At 41.7% G+C, this 16,381-nt stretch overlaps 1 protein-coding gene and 1 pseudogene across 1 annotated transcript; both read left to right on the forward strand.

The window, feature by feature from the left end:
* LOC18775771 (subtilisin-like protease SBT1.7) lies at positions 398-4,847 on the forward strand. The gene has a single exon (XM_007208797.2). The coding sequence runs from the start codon at positions 1,299-1,301 to the stop codon at positions 3,573-3,575; it is 2,277 nt and encodes a 758-aa protein (XP_007208859.2). The 5' UTR covers positions 398-1,298; the 3' UTR covers positions 3,576-4,847.
* Positions 11,147-15,362, forward strand: LOC18775735 (annotated as a pseudogene).

Below are 16,381 nucleotides of genomic sequence, written 5' to 3' on the forward strand. Positions count from 1 at the left end.
AGAAACTAGAAACTGCAAATTTGGGCATTGTGTACAAATTTGTAGGCACTTCAATTCAAGTCAAGTTTGCAAGTTTAAGATGATACATACCTTGAAGCTGAGGTCCAGTCGGTGTGTGCGGTGGACAGAAGAGAAGCCAACCCAGAAGCTGATATGATTGATTGGCTTGGTGGAAGGAAAATGTAACTCTTCAGTGTAGAATTTGGGTTTCAGAACCCCATCTTCCTTAATGCAGGGCCTCTCTCTCTCTTCGGCTTCGCAGCAGGTTCACATACACTATGGGTCACATACACTATATGTAAGTTCAAGTGGAATACAAATTAATAAGAAAGTAAGGTGTGTTTAAATTAGAGAGCAATTGGTTAAATTATGATAAATATGTAATTCCTATATTACTCTTGACCAATCCACTCCAAACCGAGCCACCAAACGTCACCTAAGGGTATACATTTGTTGATCCAAGGAGGAGATTTGAACATGAAACTTCTTATAATATTTAAAGATAAAAACCACTACACTAACACGTAGTTCACTTGACCCAAAAAAAACATGTAGTTCATATAACAATGGTATACTTGGAACTTAAATGTAATAATTCACAAAATATTTTTTTTCTAGCAAAATGAGTTTTCTTAATAACCCTGTTAGTGTAAATAACTCTTTATTTAATCCCAATTATATTGCCATTTGAACACTATTAACTGGTGCGGATGATAATTTCAGTACATTATAAAAAAAAAATTAAAAAAAATTAACCACTTACGTGACCTATGTCAATGGTTTGACTCTTGCAGTGAGCTCAAATATGTAAATTAAAAATATTGGCCTGCTTATTTGATAATTCATTTTGACATTATCAATTTTTACCCCGCTGGAGACATTCTCAACTTGTATCAGCATCAAGCTCCAAAACTATGTACCAAGAGCAACAACGAATTTTAACAAGAATGATAAAAATAAAATAAAACAAAAGTTGGCACCAAATTGCTAGTAAATCTAGTGTAAGTTATAACATAAAGCCTATCGCCAGTTTGGTGTAAGTAACTATGGATTTGCGAGCATTACCAAGTCCTCTATATTAATTCCATAACTCCAGCACAGGTTTTGGACTGTTATGTCAAGGACAATTTGGCAGCGCTTTAATTTAACCAAGTCACAACAAGCCAACCTTCACCTTCAATCTGTACAAGAAATGCAGGCTTTTTCCAGCTCGATCTCTTGCTATTTTCTATATATAATTGCTTCAGTGGTAGACAAACACAGAGCACTTGTACTCCCAAGTTCTTCTTGATCAAAAGATGGAGAACAAAAAGTGTGTGATGTTGCAGATTATATATCTTCTTGGCTTCAGTGTCATGTTTTATTTATCAGTAGCAGTTGCTGCGGAGACAGGTGAGGGCAAAAGTAGCATGCAAACTTACATTGTTTGGGTGAAAAGGCCAGTCCAGAACTTGTTTTTTGTAAAATCTCATGAAGATTTAGAGAGCTGGTATCACACATTTTTGCCGGACACTATTGCAAACTCAAACGAGCCGACAAAGTCAAGAATGGTTCATACATACCGCAATGTGGCCACTGGATTTGCAGCAAAACTGACGCCAGAGGAAGTAAAGGCAATGGAACAGAAAGAAGGGTTTGTGTCTGCTCATCCAGAGAGGATTCTGCCTTTGCACACTACTCATAGTCCTAACTTCTTGGGGTTGCAGCAAGGATTGGGAGTCTGGAAAGGAGCAAATTACGGTGAAGGTGTGATAATTGGAGTTTTGGATACAGGGATCGGACCGGATCATCCTTCATTTAGTGATGAAGGAGTACCGCCTCCTCCAGCTAAATGGAAAGGTAAGTGCGACTTCGATGGAACATTGTGCAATAACAAGCTTATTGGTGCAAGAAATTTCCAAAGCGGAAAAACTACAGGAGGCCCTCCAGTTGATGACGAAGGCCATGGCACCCACACATCCAGCACAGCTGCAGGGAATTTTGTGAAAGGAGCCAATGCTTTTGGAATGGCCAATGGCACAGCGGCTGGCATGGCACCTTATGCTCATTTGGCAATGTACAAAATCTGCTCTGAGGATGGTTGTACAGAAGGTGACATTGTAGCTGCTCTAGATACTGCTGTTGAAGATGGTGTGGACGTGCTCTCCCTTTCACTTGGTGGTCCTTCATTTCCTTTCTATGAAGATGGAATTGCAGTGGGTGCATTCGGAGCAATTCAAAAAGGAATTTTTGTCAGTTGTTCAGCTGGAAATTCTGGTCCTTCCTATGAGTCTTTATCCAATGAGGCCCCATGGATTCTCACAGTAGGAGCAAGCACCATTGACAGGAGCATAAGAGCAACAGCCTTGCTTGGAGATCATGGAGAATTTGACGGCGTATCTTTGTTCCAGCCTAAAGATTTTAATTCAACATTGTTACCTCTTGTTTATCCTGGTGCAAATGGCAACCCATCATCAGCTTTATGCAGTCCAGGATCCCTTGAAAATCTTGAAGGTAAAATAGTGGTGTGCGAAGGAGGAAGAGGAAGAGTTGCCAAAGGGGAAGAAGTGAAAAGAGCTGGTGGTGCTGCCATGATTCTTGTGAACCAAGCGATAGATGGCTATAGCGTCTTAGCTGATGCTCACGTCCTCCCTGCAACACATGTGAGTTATAAGGCAGGTTTGGATATCAAAGCCTTCATAAACTCAACCTCAACACCTACAGCCACAATCTTGTTTAAAGGCACTGTCATCGGAGATCCACTTGCTCCCAAGGTTGCTTCCTTCTCATCAAGAGGACCAAGCACTACAAGCCCTGGAATTTTGAAGCCTGACATCATTGGTCCCGGTGTTAGCATCCTAGCTGCATGGCCTGTTTCTGTAGACAATGGAACAGAAGGCAAGGCAACATTTAACATGGTTTCAGGTACCTCAATGTCATGCCCTCACTTAAGTGGCATTGCAGCCTTGCTCAAAAGCTCCCACCCTGACTGGTCACCAGCTGCCATTAAGTCAGCAATCATGACAACCGCTGAAGTAGAAAACCTCGCAGGCTCTGCCATTGTTGACCAAACACTTTTTCCAGCAGATATCTTTGCCCTTGGTGCAGGCCATGTTAACCCTTCAAAAGCAAATGACCCGGGGCTTATCTACGACATACAACCAGAGGATTACATTCCTTACTTGTGTGGTTTGAATTACACAGACGAGCAGATACAGGTCATCACCCAACAAACAGTGAACTGCTCTCAAGTAGGAGCCGTACCAGAAGCACAGCTAAATTATCCTACATTTTCTATCAAAACCGGGTCCTCAGAGACTAGGACTCAGTATTACACAAGAACGGTGACGAATGTTGGCCCAGCGAATTCAACTTACAACTTGGCTCTTGTAGTACCACCTAAAGTGGGCATGAGTGTAAATCCTCAGGTGCTCACATTCACAGAGTTTAACCAGAAAATTACCTACCATGTCGAGTTCAACGCACACGACGATGCTGGGAAGGACGGTGTCCCATTTGCTGAGGGATATTTGAGATGGGTTTCTGATAAGCATTCTGTTACCACTCGAATAGTTGCTACCTTCAGCACTCAATGAACTTAAACTTGGACCCAGAAGAAAATATCACAAGCTTGCAGAGAATAACAGAAAAAATTGAAACCCAAAATAAGTACTACTCCGTTGGTGCCATTCTAGTCTTCAAGATTTGATCTTTAACTTGCAATCCCCTCCATAGCAATGTCTCTCTGTGTGTGTAGGATTCTGATTGTGATTGTAAGGCCAACCATTTCTTACATAATGTTTCAACCAAAAAGAAAACAGAGTTCTTTAATGTTATTTTTCCAGATAGAGCTAGTTGTGGAGGCAAGCACTAATATTAATATATGAATGGCATCAACCAATATACAAATTCGGGCAGTGGTTTACATGGTAACTGAAAATTTGGGGATTTTCTAACCAGCCCAATAGACAAACTTATAGGTGCTTCAAGCCAAGTCTGCAAGGTTTAATAGGATACATACCTTGAATTGACAATTGGGTTTCAGAATCCAATCTTCCATAATGCAGTGTTCTGAAGACTAATCAGAGTAGGGGTTAGAGTGTTTTATGTGGTAGTTGTGCTGGGTTTTTAGGAAGTGAGAATTCTTCTTGTTGTTCTTCTTCTTTCCTTTTTTGAGCCCGGGTGTACTGATTAAATATTCGGGTGAATTTGAAGTCTACTGATTTTTTCAACCAATAAATCCTGAAACCAAAGGATTCTGGAGCAGGTTATGTGATAGTCGTAAAAAGAGCCACCAACTAGTTTTTGGTGTAGTAACATTTCTACTTACTAATGGAAGAAATCATAAGTTTAATCCAATGTCCGTTAGGGGGTGGCTACAGACCGTTCTCATCTCAAATTGGAATCAGAATAGGCACTATTCGTTCAGTAATTCGGTCCCATTTTAACGAAAAAAATTATTAAACCATTTCGGTCTAATTTGCCCATAAATTGGTTCAGTTTCGGTTTTTTGGGTTTTGGACCAGAATCTTTTTTTTTCTTTTTTTTTTCTTTTTTTTTTCTTTTTTTTTCAACAAAACCCAACTAAAATTTTATATTTTGGGCTTAAAAATTCATAAATGGCCCAATTTCACGCAAAGGGAGGTGATTGTGCCTAGAAAAGAGAGGTGATTTGGAGTTACGTTTGGGGAAAGATTAGTTATGGGCATAGAAATTTAGCATTGAAATTAAATATTTTATTGAAAAAATAAAAATGCACAGTGGATTCAGTTTTTTCACTACAAGAACTAGAATCGGACCAAATCGATTTGGTTTGATTTTTGATCCACCCAATTTTTTTCTTGTTTTTTCGGCTTAATTCGGCTCTATTTTCCTGTTTAAATGCCCAACCGTACTGTCTATTAACAAAACAAACCTATAAAATAGCCTAAGGACATAAGTTTAATCATTTGGCCAATGTTGCCCGATTTTAATTGATTTTTATCATAACCTAAGGACATTTTGAGCGCAAGGCGTATCTCAAATGGTTAAGAATATTTACTTTTGCATATGAGGTCCTAAGTTCGATTCCTACATTCCCCAATACCGATTGTATGAACAACAAAAAAGGACTTCTTGACCAAAAAAAACACTAAGGACATCACTCGTAATAATGGTAAAAGATTAATCAATAATGAAACTCTTTATAGTTGTTTTATATAGTCTAAATGGACTCAATAGTACTACTTACATAATCACATGACCACATGTTTTAGGATCAGCCTCACATAATCACATGATTTGAGCTGAACAAACTAGGGTCAGCCTCACCCAACCCATTTAGCCCTAGTAAAACACTTAAAACAATTTATAGTTCTCTTGGGAAAATGTTTCACTATCTCATGCTCAATATAGACGATTTAAAATCATACAAAGAGTTTCTCCATCGATAAGTGTTGTGCATAGACCTCAAATCAAGTTTTTTTGCATTGATTTCTTTGAAAATGCAGTACATTTTGTTGGTACAATGATATCGACTCATTATCGATGGGCACATCGACCGTCCATTCTTTATTAAAGAACGAACGTCAATTGCATAACCAGAAGCCTTCGTACCTCCCCTCCTATTACTAACATTTTGGCTACTGATGTTTTAGGCAGGGCTCAGCCCAGGGTCATTCCTTGTTAGTTTAGTTTGTTGTCGGCTTAGGCCTGCCATTTAACCAAAAGAAAAAAAGCCCCCATCTTAATAAAGATTCTAAGTGACTTTTCTACAAACAAAAAGTAAAGAATCCAATGATAATCCTAAAATCAAACGATCATAGGCACTAATTTTATTAAGAGATAAAAGTACATATTGTTTCTTTCTTTCACTCAAAGGGTCTTGGTTGAATATTTTACAACTAATTTATTTATTATATTCTCATCATGAAAACCTTTTCACCTATAAATCAAAAATTACTAATAGAGTTATTTTTTTGTTGAAACTACATGATGCAGCTTGAAACGCCACGCGCCTCACGCGATGAAGAGAACGCGCCTCACGCGGCGATCTTTTCCAGCGACTTCTCTTGACTACCTCCTGTTACGACGGCGACTCCACCTAAATTTGTGTTCAGTGCTCTCCAACCTGAGAACAAACTGGAATCAGTGGGAACGAAGCGGATTCGAACTACGGAGCCAGATCCCAACTCGTCTGGTGATATGGCGACAGATGTGGGCTTCGGCTCTCCTCCCCCTGTAACCTTGAATTTTAGGGATTCGGTCTTGAAACAAGGTGGACATGGCTCTACCCGAACTGGGCTTAGGGGGATGGCGGATGATAAATTCACGATTGAGGCTGATGATTTTATCGTCTCAGAAGGTGAAAAGGGACCGAGCATCAGATTTTCTGAACAGGTTAAAGAGCGCCTCTACAGACCTTGGCGAACCTCAATCATCATCAAGCTGATAGGTAAGTCTCACACTTACAATTTTGTTCTTGCCAGGCTGCAGCATAGATGGGGTATGATTAAGGGCCCTTGGAAACTAATTGATTTAGAGAATGGATTCTTTATTGTGAGATTTGTGCTTGAAGAGGATATGAAAGCTATTCTGTGCGGTGGCCCTTGGGTTATTGCTGGCCAATACCTGGTTATGCAGCGCTAGAAGCCTGGGTTTGATCCCCTTGTGGAGCAAGTGACAAGGATGACCGTTTGGGTCCAGATTATTGGTCTCCACGTTGAATGGTTCCGCCCTGAAGCCATGCTACGCATTGGAGATTTACTGGGCACCACATTCAAGGTTGACTCCAATACTGTTGCCCAGGTTCGAGGGAAATATGCCCGAGTGTGTGTGGAGATTGATCTTACCCAACCCCTACAAGCCTTCGTGCAGATGGAGGATAACTGGTATGGTTTGGAATATGAAGGCATCCATTTGGTGTGCTTTGCCTGTGGGTGCTATGGCCACAACAGAAACGTTTGCCCCTCAGTGATTAAAAAACCGCATACTGAGAATGTTCAGAATACCACCCAACCCATGGATGAAGGGACACGGAACGCCTCTCCCCTCCCTGTCAATAAGGCAAGCTCTGATGCCATGCCTCAGGATGACCCCCACGAGTCTTCGGGTACTTTAATAGGACCTTGGAGCCTGGTCCAGAATAGGAAGGGTAAAAAGCCCTTTAAGGCCAATGCTGACCTGAAGGCCAAGATGCTTGCCCCCAAGCTTAAGGAGCCTAATGTTGACCGTGGTGCTTCCCCTGCTGGATCAAGATTTGAAGCCTTGGATAATGATAAAAACAGAGTTGATTCTCATGCTGCTATTGGGAATGTTGTTGTTGAGGAGGTGTCCCAAATACAAACTGAGACAAATGCTGGGCCTGCTAAACCTTCCAAGGCTAAGGGTCGGTCTAAGTTGAAAGGTAAAGCTCGCCAAGCCCTGGGAGATATCTCAAACGATGGTGCTGTTGATAAGTCCCAGATGGGTATTGAAAATAATATATCTTGTGCCTCCACTACCAAAGTTGGCCCCGAGTCCCGTTCTGAACCTAAAAGGAAACTTAAAGGTGCTGCGGCTGGTAAATCTTCGGGCTTCCAAGTCAGAAGTATTGACTTCCATGAAGCCACCCTGGGAGACGTTGTGGCAAGCTTGAAATCTAAGCTCCCCAACGCTGGTAAATCTCCGCCTCCTATTTTAGCTGGGGTTGAGCCGCCTGATCCTGGTCCGACTGAAGATAAGTTGGAGGATATCCCAGGAGATAAGATGGATGATGACCATGGAGAAAACTCTGCCCCTCAGATTACTATTAATTTGGATGCTGCTAGACTGAAAAAAGCTATGCTAGATGTTAAGAATGGAGTTGTTGGTGCTGCTTCTACTTTGGTAGAAGTGCTGAACGCTTCCAGTCAGTGAGGTTTTTCCTCAGGTTCTTGCTGCCACCTTCCTTCCCCATCATCATGATTATGGTCTGGAATGTAAGAGGCGCAGGGAGTAAAAATTTCCCTGGTATTATGAAAGATCTAGTTAAAATTCACAAGATTGATATTCTTGTCATTTTGGAGCCTAGAATTAGTGGCAACACTGCCCTCAATGTTATTAAGAAGCTTGGGTTTTCGAAATTCCATGTTGTTGATGCTAATGGATTTTCAGGGGGTATTTGGATGCTCTGGAATGAGCATGTCTCCTGTGTTGATATTGTTGCCTATTCTAGGCAGTCTATAACAGCTCTCATTAAAATGAACCACATTGATTGGCTTTTTACGGCAGTCTATGCGCACCCTTGCCCTGGCATCCGTAAAAATCTTTGGAGTTATTTAGATGGGATTGCTTCGGCCACTAACCTCCCTTGGATGATTGCTGGTGACTTCAATGAGTTGGTTGACAATTCTGAAAAATGTGGTGGTAATCCCATTTCTCATGGGAGTGGCCTTGTGGATTGGATTAATAGAAACAATTTGATTGATCTTGGTTTTATTGGTGCTCAGTTTACTTGGTGCAGGAAAAATGAGAATGGTGTCCTCACTTGGGAAAGATTGGATCGCGGTCTGTCCAACATTAACTGGAGACATCAATTTCCCCAGGCCTTTGTCAGACACCTCCCTAGAGTCAAGTCTGACCATTGCCCCTTACTCATTAGCCTCCAGTCTGCTCACCTCCCCTGTGCTACTGCCAAACCTTTTAGGTTCCAAGCCATGTGGCTCCTACACCCTACCTTTCGCAGCTTTGTGGTTGATAAATGGGCTAACTTTACTGGAAGTATCCTCCAAAAAACTCAAGCCCTTTCCTATGCTCTCACTACTTGGAATATGGAAGTGTTTGGGAGTTTATTTCGAAACAAGAAGAAGCTGCTGGCTAGAATTGGCGGGATTCAAAAAGCCCTCTGCAGAAGACACTCCCCTTTTCTGGCTGATTTGGAGAAAGAGCTCACCAATGAATACCAAGCCTTGCTTGACCAAGAAGAACTTTTTTGGTTACAGAAGTCAAGGAACACTTGGCTTAAAGAAGGGGACCGTAATACCAAGTTTTTCCACCTGTCTACCATTATTCGCAGAAGAAGGAACAAGCTGGAGGGCCTCACTAATGCTCAAGGTACGTGGACTAACGATAAAAATGAAATGGAGTCTATCATTGTCAACTACTTCAAGAATCTCTTTGCTGCCCAAACGATGAGATACTCTAATGCTGATCTCCCCCAGCTTTTTCCTAGCTTGGAGAACTCTGAGTTGGCGACCCTCAATTGTGACGTTAATCCTCAAATCATTAAGGATTGTTTGTTTAGTATTGGCAGTCTTAAAGCTCCAGGCCCGGATGGATACCCTGCTAAGTTCTACCATGATTTTTGGGATCTTTGTCAGGGAACCTTTGTTGAGTTAGTTGCTGGTTGTTTCTGCTCTGCAAGCATCCCGGATGATCTAAATGACACGCTGATTACCCTTGTACCTAAAGTGGCTAGTCCTAGCTCTGTTGCCCAGTTAAGGCCTATCAGCCTTTGCAATACGTTGTACAAAGTGGTGTCTAAGATCATTGTTCAGAAGCTCGGGCCTCTCATACAAAAGATTGTCAGTCCTGCGCAAGCTAGCTTCATCCCTGGCAGGCAGATTGTTGACAACATTATCGTTGCCCAAGAGGTCCTTCATAAATTCAGAAATTCTAAAGGCAAGAAGGGGTTCATCGCTTGGAAAATTGACCTCTCCAAAGCCTATGATAGGATTAACTGGGATTTCATCTATGATGTGCTATGGGAAATTGGGATTAGAGGCAAACTCCTGGTTCTTATCATGCAGTGCATCAAGTCGGTCAGATACCAAGCCATTCTCAATGGTGAGCTTACTAGAAGGTTCTCTCCGAATGCTGGGATCAGACAAGGTGACCCCCTCTCCCCTTACATTTTTGTCCTATGCATGGAAAAACTTTCCCATATTATCATTGAACATATCTCCTCTGGTACCTGGAAACCTGTTAAGGTTACTAGAAATGGCCTTGCTATATCCCACCTTTTCTTTGCAGATGACCTCATTTTATTCGGGGAAGCCTCTATCCACCAAGCTAAGCTTATGAAGCATTGCTTGGACCTCTTTTGTGGTGCCTCGGGTCAGCAAGTCAGCTTTGAGAAATCTAGAATCTGCTGTTCCCCTAATACTGAACCTGGAATTGCTGCTTCTATAGCCAATATTTGCGGGTCTCCCCTCACGGATTGCCTTGGGAATTATCTTGGTGTTCCCTTGATCCAATCTAGAATTACCAAGGATACTTACTTTGGGATTGTTGACAAAGTGCAGCGCAGATTAGCCTCCTGGAAGAGCCACACTTTATCTATGGCAGGGAGACTCACTTACTTGCAAGCTGTCACCTCTGCTATTCCAATCTATACGATGCAATCGGTTGAGCTTCCTATATCTACTTGTAACCAGCTTGATAAGATTAACAGGGATTTCTTGTGGGGTTATACCGGTGACCAAACTAAAATCCACCTTGTCAACTGGGACACTGTTTGCCATCCTAAGAGCTGTGGTGGGCTAGGTCTAAAAAAGACCCATTTTATGAACCAGGCCCTTCTTGCCAAGACTGGTTGGAAACTTATTCAAAAAAAGCAGGGTCTTTGGTCCCAAGTTCTCAATGGCAAGTACCTAAAAGACCAAAGTTTGCTTGCTGCGCCTAATCTTAAATTCCTAAATTGCTCTAGTACTTGGCGAGGTATTCTTTTTGGGACTCAACTCGCCTCCAAAGGTCTTAAATGGAGAGTTGGGAATGGTGACAATATCTTGTTTTGGAAGGATAATTGGGCTGGCTGTGGTCCTCTGGAGAACTTCACCACAGTCCCCCTTACTGCTGATATGCTGGATTGGACCGTGAGTGATTTTCTCACGGAGCAAGGTTAGAACACAGACTGGCTTATGGGCTGCCTCCCTTTGCATGTGGTGCAAAAAATTCATTGCATTTTTGCAGGGTTTAATCACACTGAGGCGGACTCTTGTATATGGCAGCTCACCTCCAATGGTGAATTTTCTGTGAAAACGGCTTACCTCTCCTTGTTTACTAAGGAGACCAACTATACTTGGAATTGGGATATTATTTGGAAGCTGCAGGTCCCCCCCAAGATCAAAACCTTTCTCTGGCTGTTGATTCATGGTAAGCTCCTAACTAATGTCCAACTGTGAGAAGAAACTTAGCTCCCAACTCCAACTGCCCTTGCTGCAACGGCTCCATGGAGTCCTTGGATCATCTCTTTCGCAGGTGCAGTCATGCGGCTAAAATGTGGAACTCCATTGGCATTCCCAATCAAGTTGCTCACTCCTTCTCTATGGATTTTAAGGACTGGCTCTTCACCAATATTAAAGCTAGTTTCAGCTGCATGCAGGGTATCCCTTGGTCCTCCCTGTTTTTGGCTGCCCTATGGTTCTGCTGGAAATGGCGCTGTAAGAAAGTTTTTTATCTCAACTTCTCTCCTCCTCCCTGGCCCCACATTCCGATCATCCATTTCTCCCGTGAATGGCTGGTGGCTAACAGATCCAGGAACTCCAAGCTTCCTAAACATGTTCTTAAACTTCACTGGTCTCCTCCCTGTGCTGGCTGGTTTAAGATTAACGTGGATGGTAGTTGTATGGGTGAGTTGGGCGCTATTAGTGCTGGTGGCATCATAAGGACCGATGCTGGTGTTTGGGTTAAGGGGTTTGTTACGAAGCTGGGATGTGGCAGTATCCTAGAAGCGGAGCTTTGGGGAGTCTTCAGAGGCTTGCTCCTCACGTGGAACGAAGGTATCCGAAGAATTCAGATGGAATGTGACTCTCTCACTGCTGTCTCTCTTATTAATGGAGAAACTGGAACTAACCATCCCCTTTCTAGCATCATCCATTGCTGCAAAGACTTGCTCTTGCGTGACTGGGAGTGCACCATCTATCACATCTATAGAGAGCAAAACTCTGCTGCGGACCATATGGCTCACTTGGGTCAAAATTCCAGTTTGGGTTTTCATGTTATTGATCTCCCTCCTCCTTCTATTGTTTGCCTCTTGGCTAATGACTCTTCTAGGGGAACCACTGCGAGGCTTGTCCCAGTGTAGTTCTCCTTTGTGTTTTTGTCGGGCTTAGGCCCTCCTTGTAACCAAAAAAAAAAAAATTACTAATAGAGTTGCTTCAAGAAAGATGACTTTTGCCAAAACCTCTTGCTCCATTGCAACAAGCAATGTCCCTTGGCATAAGAGAAACAAGCTACCATGCCTACAAATGGGTTGAATCCATATAACTTGGCATATAATTTAGGTTAATTAGCTCTTTTTTCTTTCTTTTTTCTTCCATTGAAGTTAACAGGTGTGACAGTAAGAACAGCATCAATGAAATTGAAAAGTATAGATTGACACAAACTAAAGTTAAAATCGACGGTATTTATTCTTGAAGTAAATTTCGAGTACTAAATTACAGAAGGTAAGAGCCAAGATATACTTACAAGAACAGAAAACAAAATGTGTGTTTTGCTGTCATTTGTGAAAGTTCTTATTCTTCTAATCATCCTTTCCTTCTCAGAAATCTGTTCAACACAGGTACTAGAATCCCCATCTCCAAGTACTTTAGCAACCTACATTGTTCACCTTAAAAAGCCACATGACACAGATTTTTCAGAATTGCAAGACTTACAAAGCTGGCACCAGTCATTTTTGCCCACGGAGACAGAAACCGTGAACCCGAATCCATACCTGGTTCATTCATATCGAAATGTGGTCACCGGGTTTGCAGCAAGAATGACAGCGAAGCAGACAAAAGCAATAGAAGCGTATAGCCGGGCGGCTATACTATTTTTCTAATTTAAAAAAATGACCCGCCTGGCGCCTACCGCCCGCATCGCCACATGTCAAAAGAGTATAGCCGACCGGCTATATTATTTTTCTAATAAAAAAAGTAGTATATCCGCGCGGCTATACGCATGAATCGCGGCTATACTCATTAATCGATACCAGCCTTGCGGTTATACTATTTTTGACATGTGTGCGCAAGAGTATAGCCGGCCGGCTATACTATTTTTCTAATTAAAAAAAATTCATGCCTGCTCCTCGCGCCCGCTTCGCCACATGTTAGAAACAGTATACGAGCGGCTATAATATTTTTCATAAAAAGTGGTAAGCCGACCGGCTATACTCATTAATCATATTATATTTAAAAGGAGAATCGCCGCGTGACTATACTAAAAACCGTAGTATTGAGGATGGTGTTGATCTGCTCAGCTTCTCCTTTGGCGCTGGTCCAATCCCATCTTTGGTAAATGATATAATGGCAATTGGTGCATTTTAGGCAATCCAAAAGGGTATCCTCGAGAGCGCTTCGCCTGGGAATCTTGGTCCATTCAATGGTACAGTGCAAAATGCAGGCCCATGGATCCTTACTGTTGGAGCAAGCACCATTGATAGAAGTTTCAAAGCCGTGGCGCGGCTTGGAAATGGAGATTAATTTGAAGGTGAATCCTGTGGGAGCATATATTTTCGTCTCCAATCAGAGCACGCCACGTGGAAAAGAAGATTATCTCTTAAATTAATTAATTAAACCAGTTTATCTGGCTAATTAATTAATTGGGATAAATATCTTAATTAATATGATATTATCTTTATTTAAAGAGATAATATCATTAATTAAGATATTATCCTAATAAAGAGAAGATAATATCATTTAAATCAGATATTATCTTTTCAAGAGATAATATCATTTAATTCAGATATTATCTTCTTAAGAGATAATATATATTTAATTCAGATATTATCAGGCCCAACTCGATTCCTACGAAACCCTAGCGCCGAGGCTCCTATAAATAGACAACCTCATTCATCATTCAAGGTACATCTAAACCATTCAAGGTACATCTAAACCTACTCCTTATACCCGAGAAAAATACCCGAACCTCTCTCTCCCTCTCCACTCTCCATATTTTCTCCCCACGGCTCCGGCCATCACACACGGCTCCGGCCACCCAGTTTACACCCTACATAAAACTCCGTACCCTTTGCTTAGCTATTGTTTTCCTACAAACACTCGAACTAACTTAGGCATCGGAGGACCTTTGGCCAACACCCCCGGGTGTGGTCTATTTACTCCAGTCTTTTTTACAGGAATCGAGGAAGAGAGAGAAGGAAGATCGAAGGTTGAAGGATCTAGAAGCAAATATTCTCCCATGAGATTATTTGCACAAACAAATCCCTTTACCAGCCTCTTGGTTTGTTGAATCCAACAACATTGCCACCTCTTGTATACCCCACCACAAGCAACCACACATTATCTGAATTCTGCAATCAGAGAACGTTGGCAAATGTTAGGGACATGGTGAAAGGAAAGGTAGTGCTATGTCAGGGACGTGGAGGGGAGGCCGGCATTGCTAGAGGGGCAGAAGTGAAGAAATATGGAGGGGTTGCCATGATTCTCATGAATGAAGAGCTTGATGGCTATACTATCTCGGCAGAAACTCATGTGCTACCTGCAACACATGAGACTTATGCAGCAGTGGTTGCAAATCAAGGCCTATATAAATTCAACCTCAACACCAACTGCCACAATCTTATACAAAGGAACTCAAACAGGAAACTCATCTGCTCCCATTGTGCTTTCCTTTTCTTCAAGAGGTCCATATGCAGCAATCCCCGGGATTCTGAAACCGGACATTATTGGACCTGGAGGAAATATTCTTGGAGCCTGGCCGTCTGACTCATCATTTTCAGTGAGTTCAGGTACCCTCAGTGTCATGTCCTCATCTGACTGGTACAGCAGCGTTGCTCAAGAGCTCACACCCTGACTGGTCACCAGCTGCTATTAAGTCTGCAATGATGACAACTGCTGATGTACTAGACCATGAAGACAAGCCCATTCTTGACTATAATTATGCTCCAGCTGAACTCTTTGCCACTGGTGCAGGCCATGTTAACCCCTCCAAAGCAAACGATCCGGGGCTTGTCTACGACATCCAACCAGATGATTACATTCCTTATTTGTGCGGTTTCAAGTACAAAGACAAAGAGGTAGAAGCAATAACACAAAAAAGCAGTGAACCGCTAAAAGATAAAAAGCATACCTGAATCACAGCTGAACTACCCTTCATTTTCGATAACATTTGGATCAAGTCCGCAGGTGGTTACAAGGACAGTGACTAATGTTGGCTCAGCTTCATCAAATTACACTGTGAAAGGTTGTTTCTCCAGAGGCAGTAAGCATTCAATTCAAGTAAAGCCTGAGGAGATTGTGTTCACCAAGCTGAAACAGACAGCAACTTACAAAGTGACTTTCAGCCTAGATGATGAGGGCTATAGTCAGAGTGCTGGCCATAAGTTATTTGCTCGAGGCTCCCTGCAATGGATTTCTGCTGAACATGGTGTTAGTAGCCCAATTTCTGTCGCATTCAAAAACGACGATAGGATGCTGCTACTCACTGTAAGTTCTCTAAAGCCATAACATGTTTAACACTAACCTGAGTCTGACATGGTGCTGGCGCAGATTGGATGATGCTGGAACAGATTGGCAGCGCAAGGTATAGAAGTTCTTCTCCTGAGAATCCGATCCTTATAGCTATAACTCTGATGGGTGAATTTCTGTTTAGCTGCGTTGTGTGTATCGGATCTAGGAGGGAGCCTTCTATTTATATGCATCTCTCTAAGTGTCTTGCCCATCAAGAAACACTTAGAGATGTCCTTCATGCTATAGGATTAATCCATTCCAATCCTTGTAGAACTAGGAACCCTTAAGCCTTCATTGTCCTTATTGAACACTGTTTACAGGCTTGCCTAATCGAGATAGGTTTTGAGTTCCTAATAAACAATAAGTCTTTGTAATCCTAAGTTGATTAGAAGATCACTTTAATGGGTTTAATGTAATAAACCTTCTTACATTCTCCCACTTGATCAAATAATCAATTTAGACTTATTGTTCATTACTTAATGGCCATGTGGAACTCAAAATTCTCTTGTTCCTTTTATCAAGCCACTGTCATTTTGAAAAATTCATAAAGGACTATCGAAGTACATGGATATATAACATCCAAGACTTTTATAATCACATACATGAATCTGCAAAACACATAAGGCTTCCAACTGGATTGAAAAACAAGAAACTGTTTTAGTTTTACTATAAGTGTGACAAACTAAACAGTTCTTTGCCCACCCTTCAAGACTACCAAGGTCTTTTAACAATCTTTAATGACTCATTCATAGATTCAAACTGTAAACATAATGCTGACATGATTACAGTTTGGCCTTTATTCTATTTGTCATCCATAAATAGCAAATGCAGAACATTATATAAAAGTAATTCAATTAAGTCTGCAAAATAAAACTGTCTAGATAAAACTAGTTAACAAAATCAGAACTAAAACATAACTGCAAGAACTCTAGCTCCCACTGACTCCCACTAACTTTAGGCATCAAAACTGAACTGCAATCCCATGCTTGCCACATGCCTGTGAAAAACATGATTAG

Source organism: Prunus persica, chromosome G5 (genome assembly GCF_000346465.2).
Source record: "Prunus persica cultivar Lovell chromosome G5, Prunus_persica_NCBIv2, whole genome shotgun sequence".
In the NCBI taxonomy this organism is placed as follows: domain Eukaryota; kingdom Viridiplantae; phylum Streptophyta; class Magnoliopsida; order Rosales; family Rosaceae; genus Prunus; species Prunus persica.

Bases quoted from the DNA above. Each gene is read 5' to 3' on its own strand.
- LOC18775771 (XM_007208797.2), top strand. From the start codon at position 1,299: ATGGAGAACAAAAAGTGTGTGATGTTGCAGATTATATATCTTCTTGGC.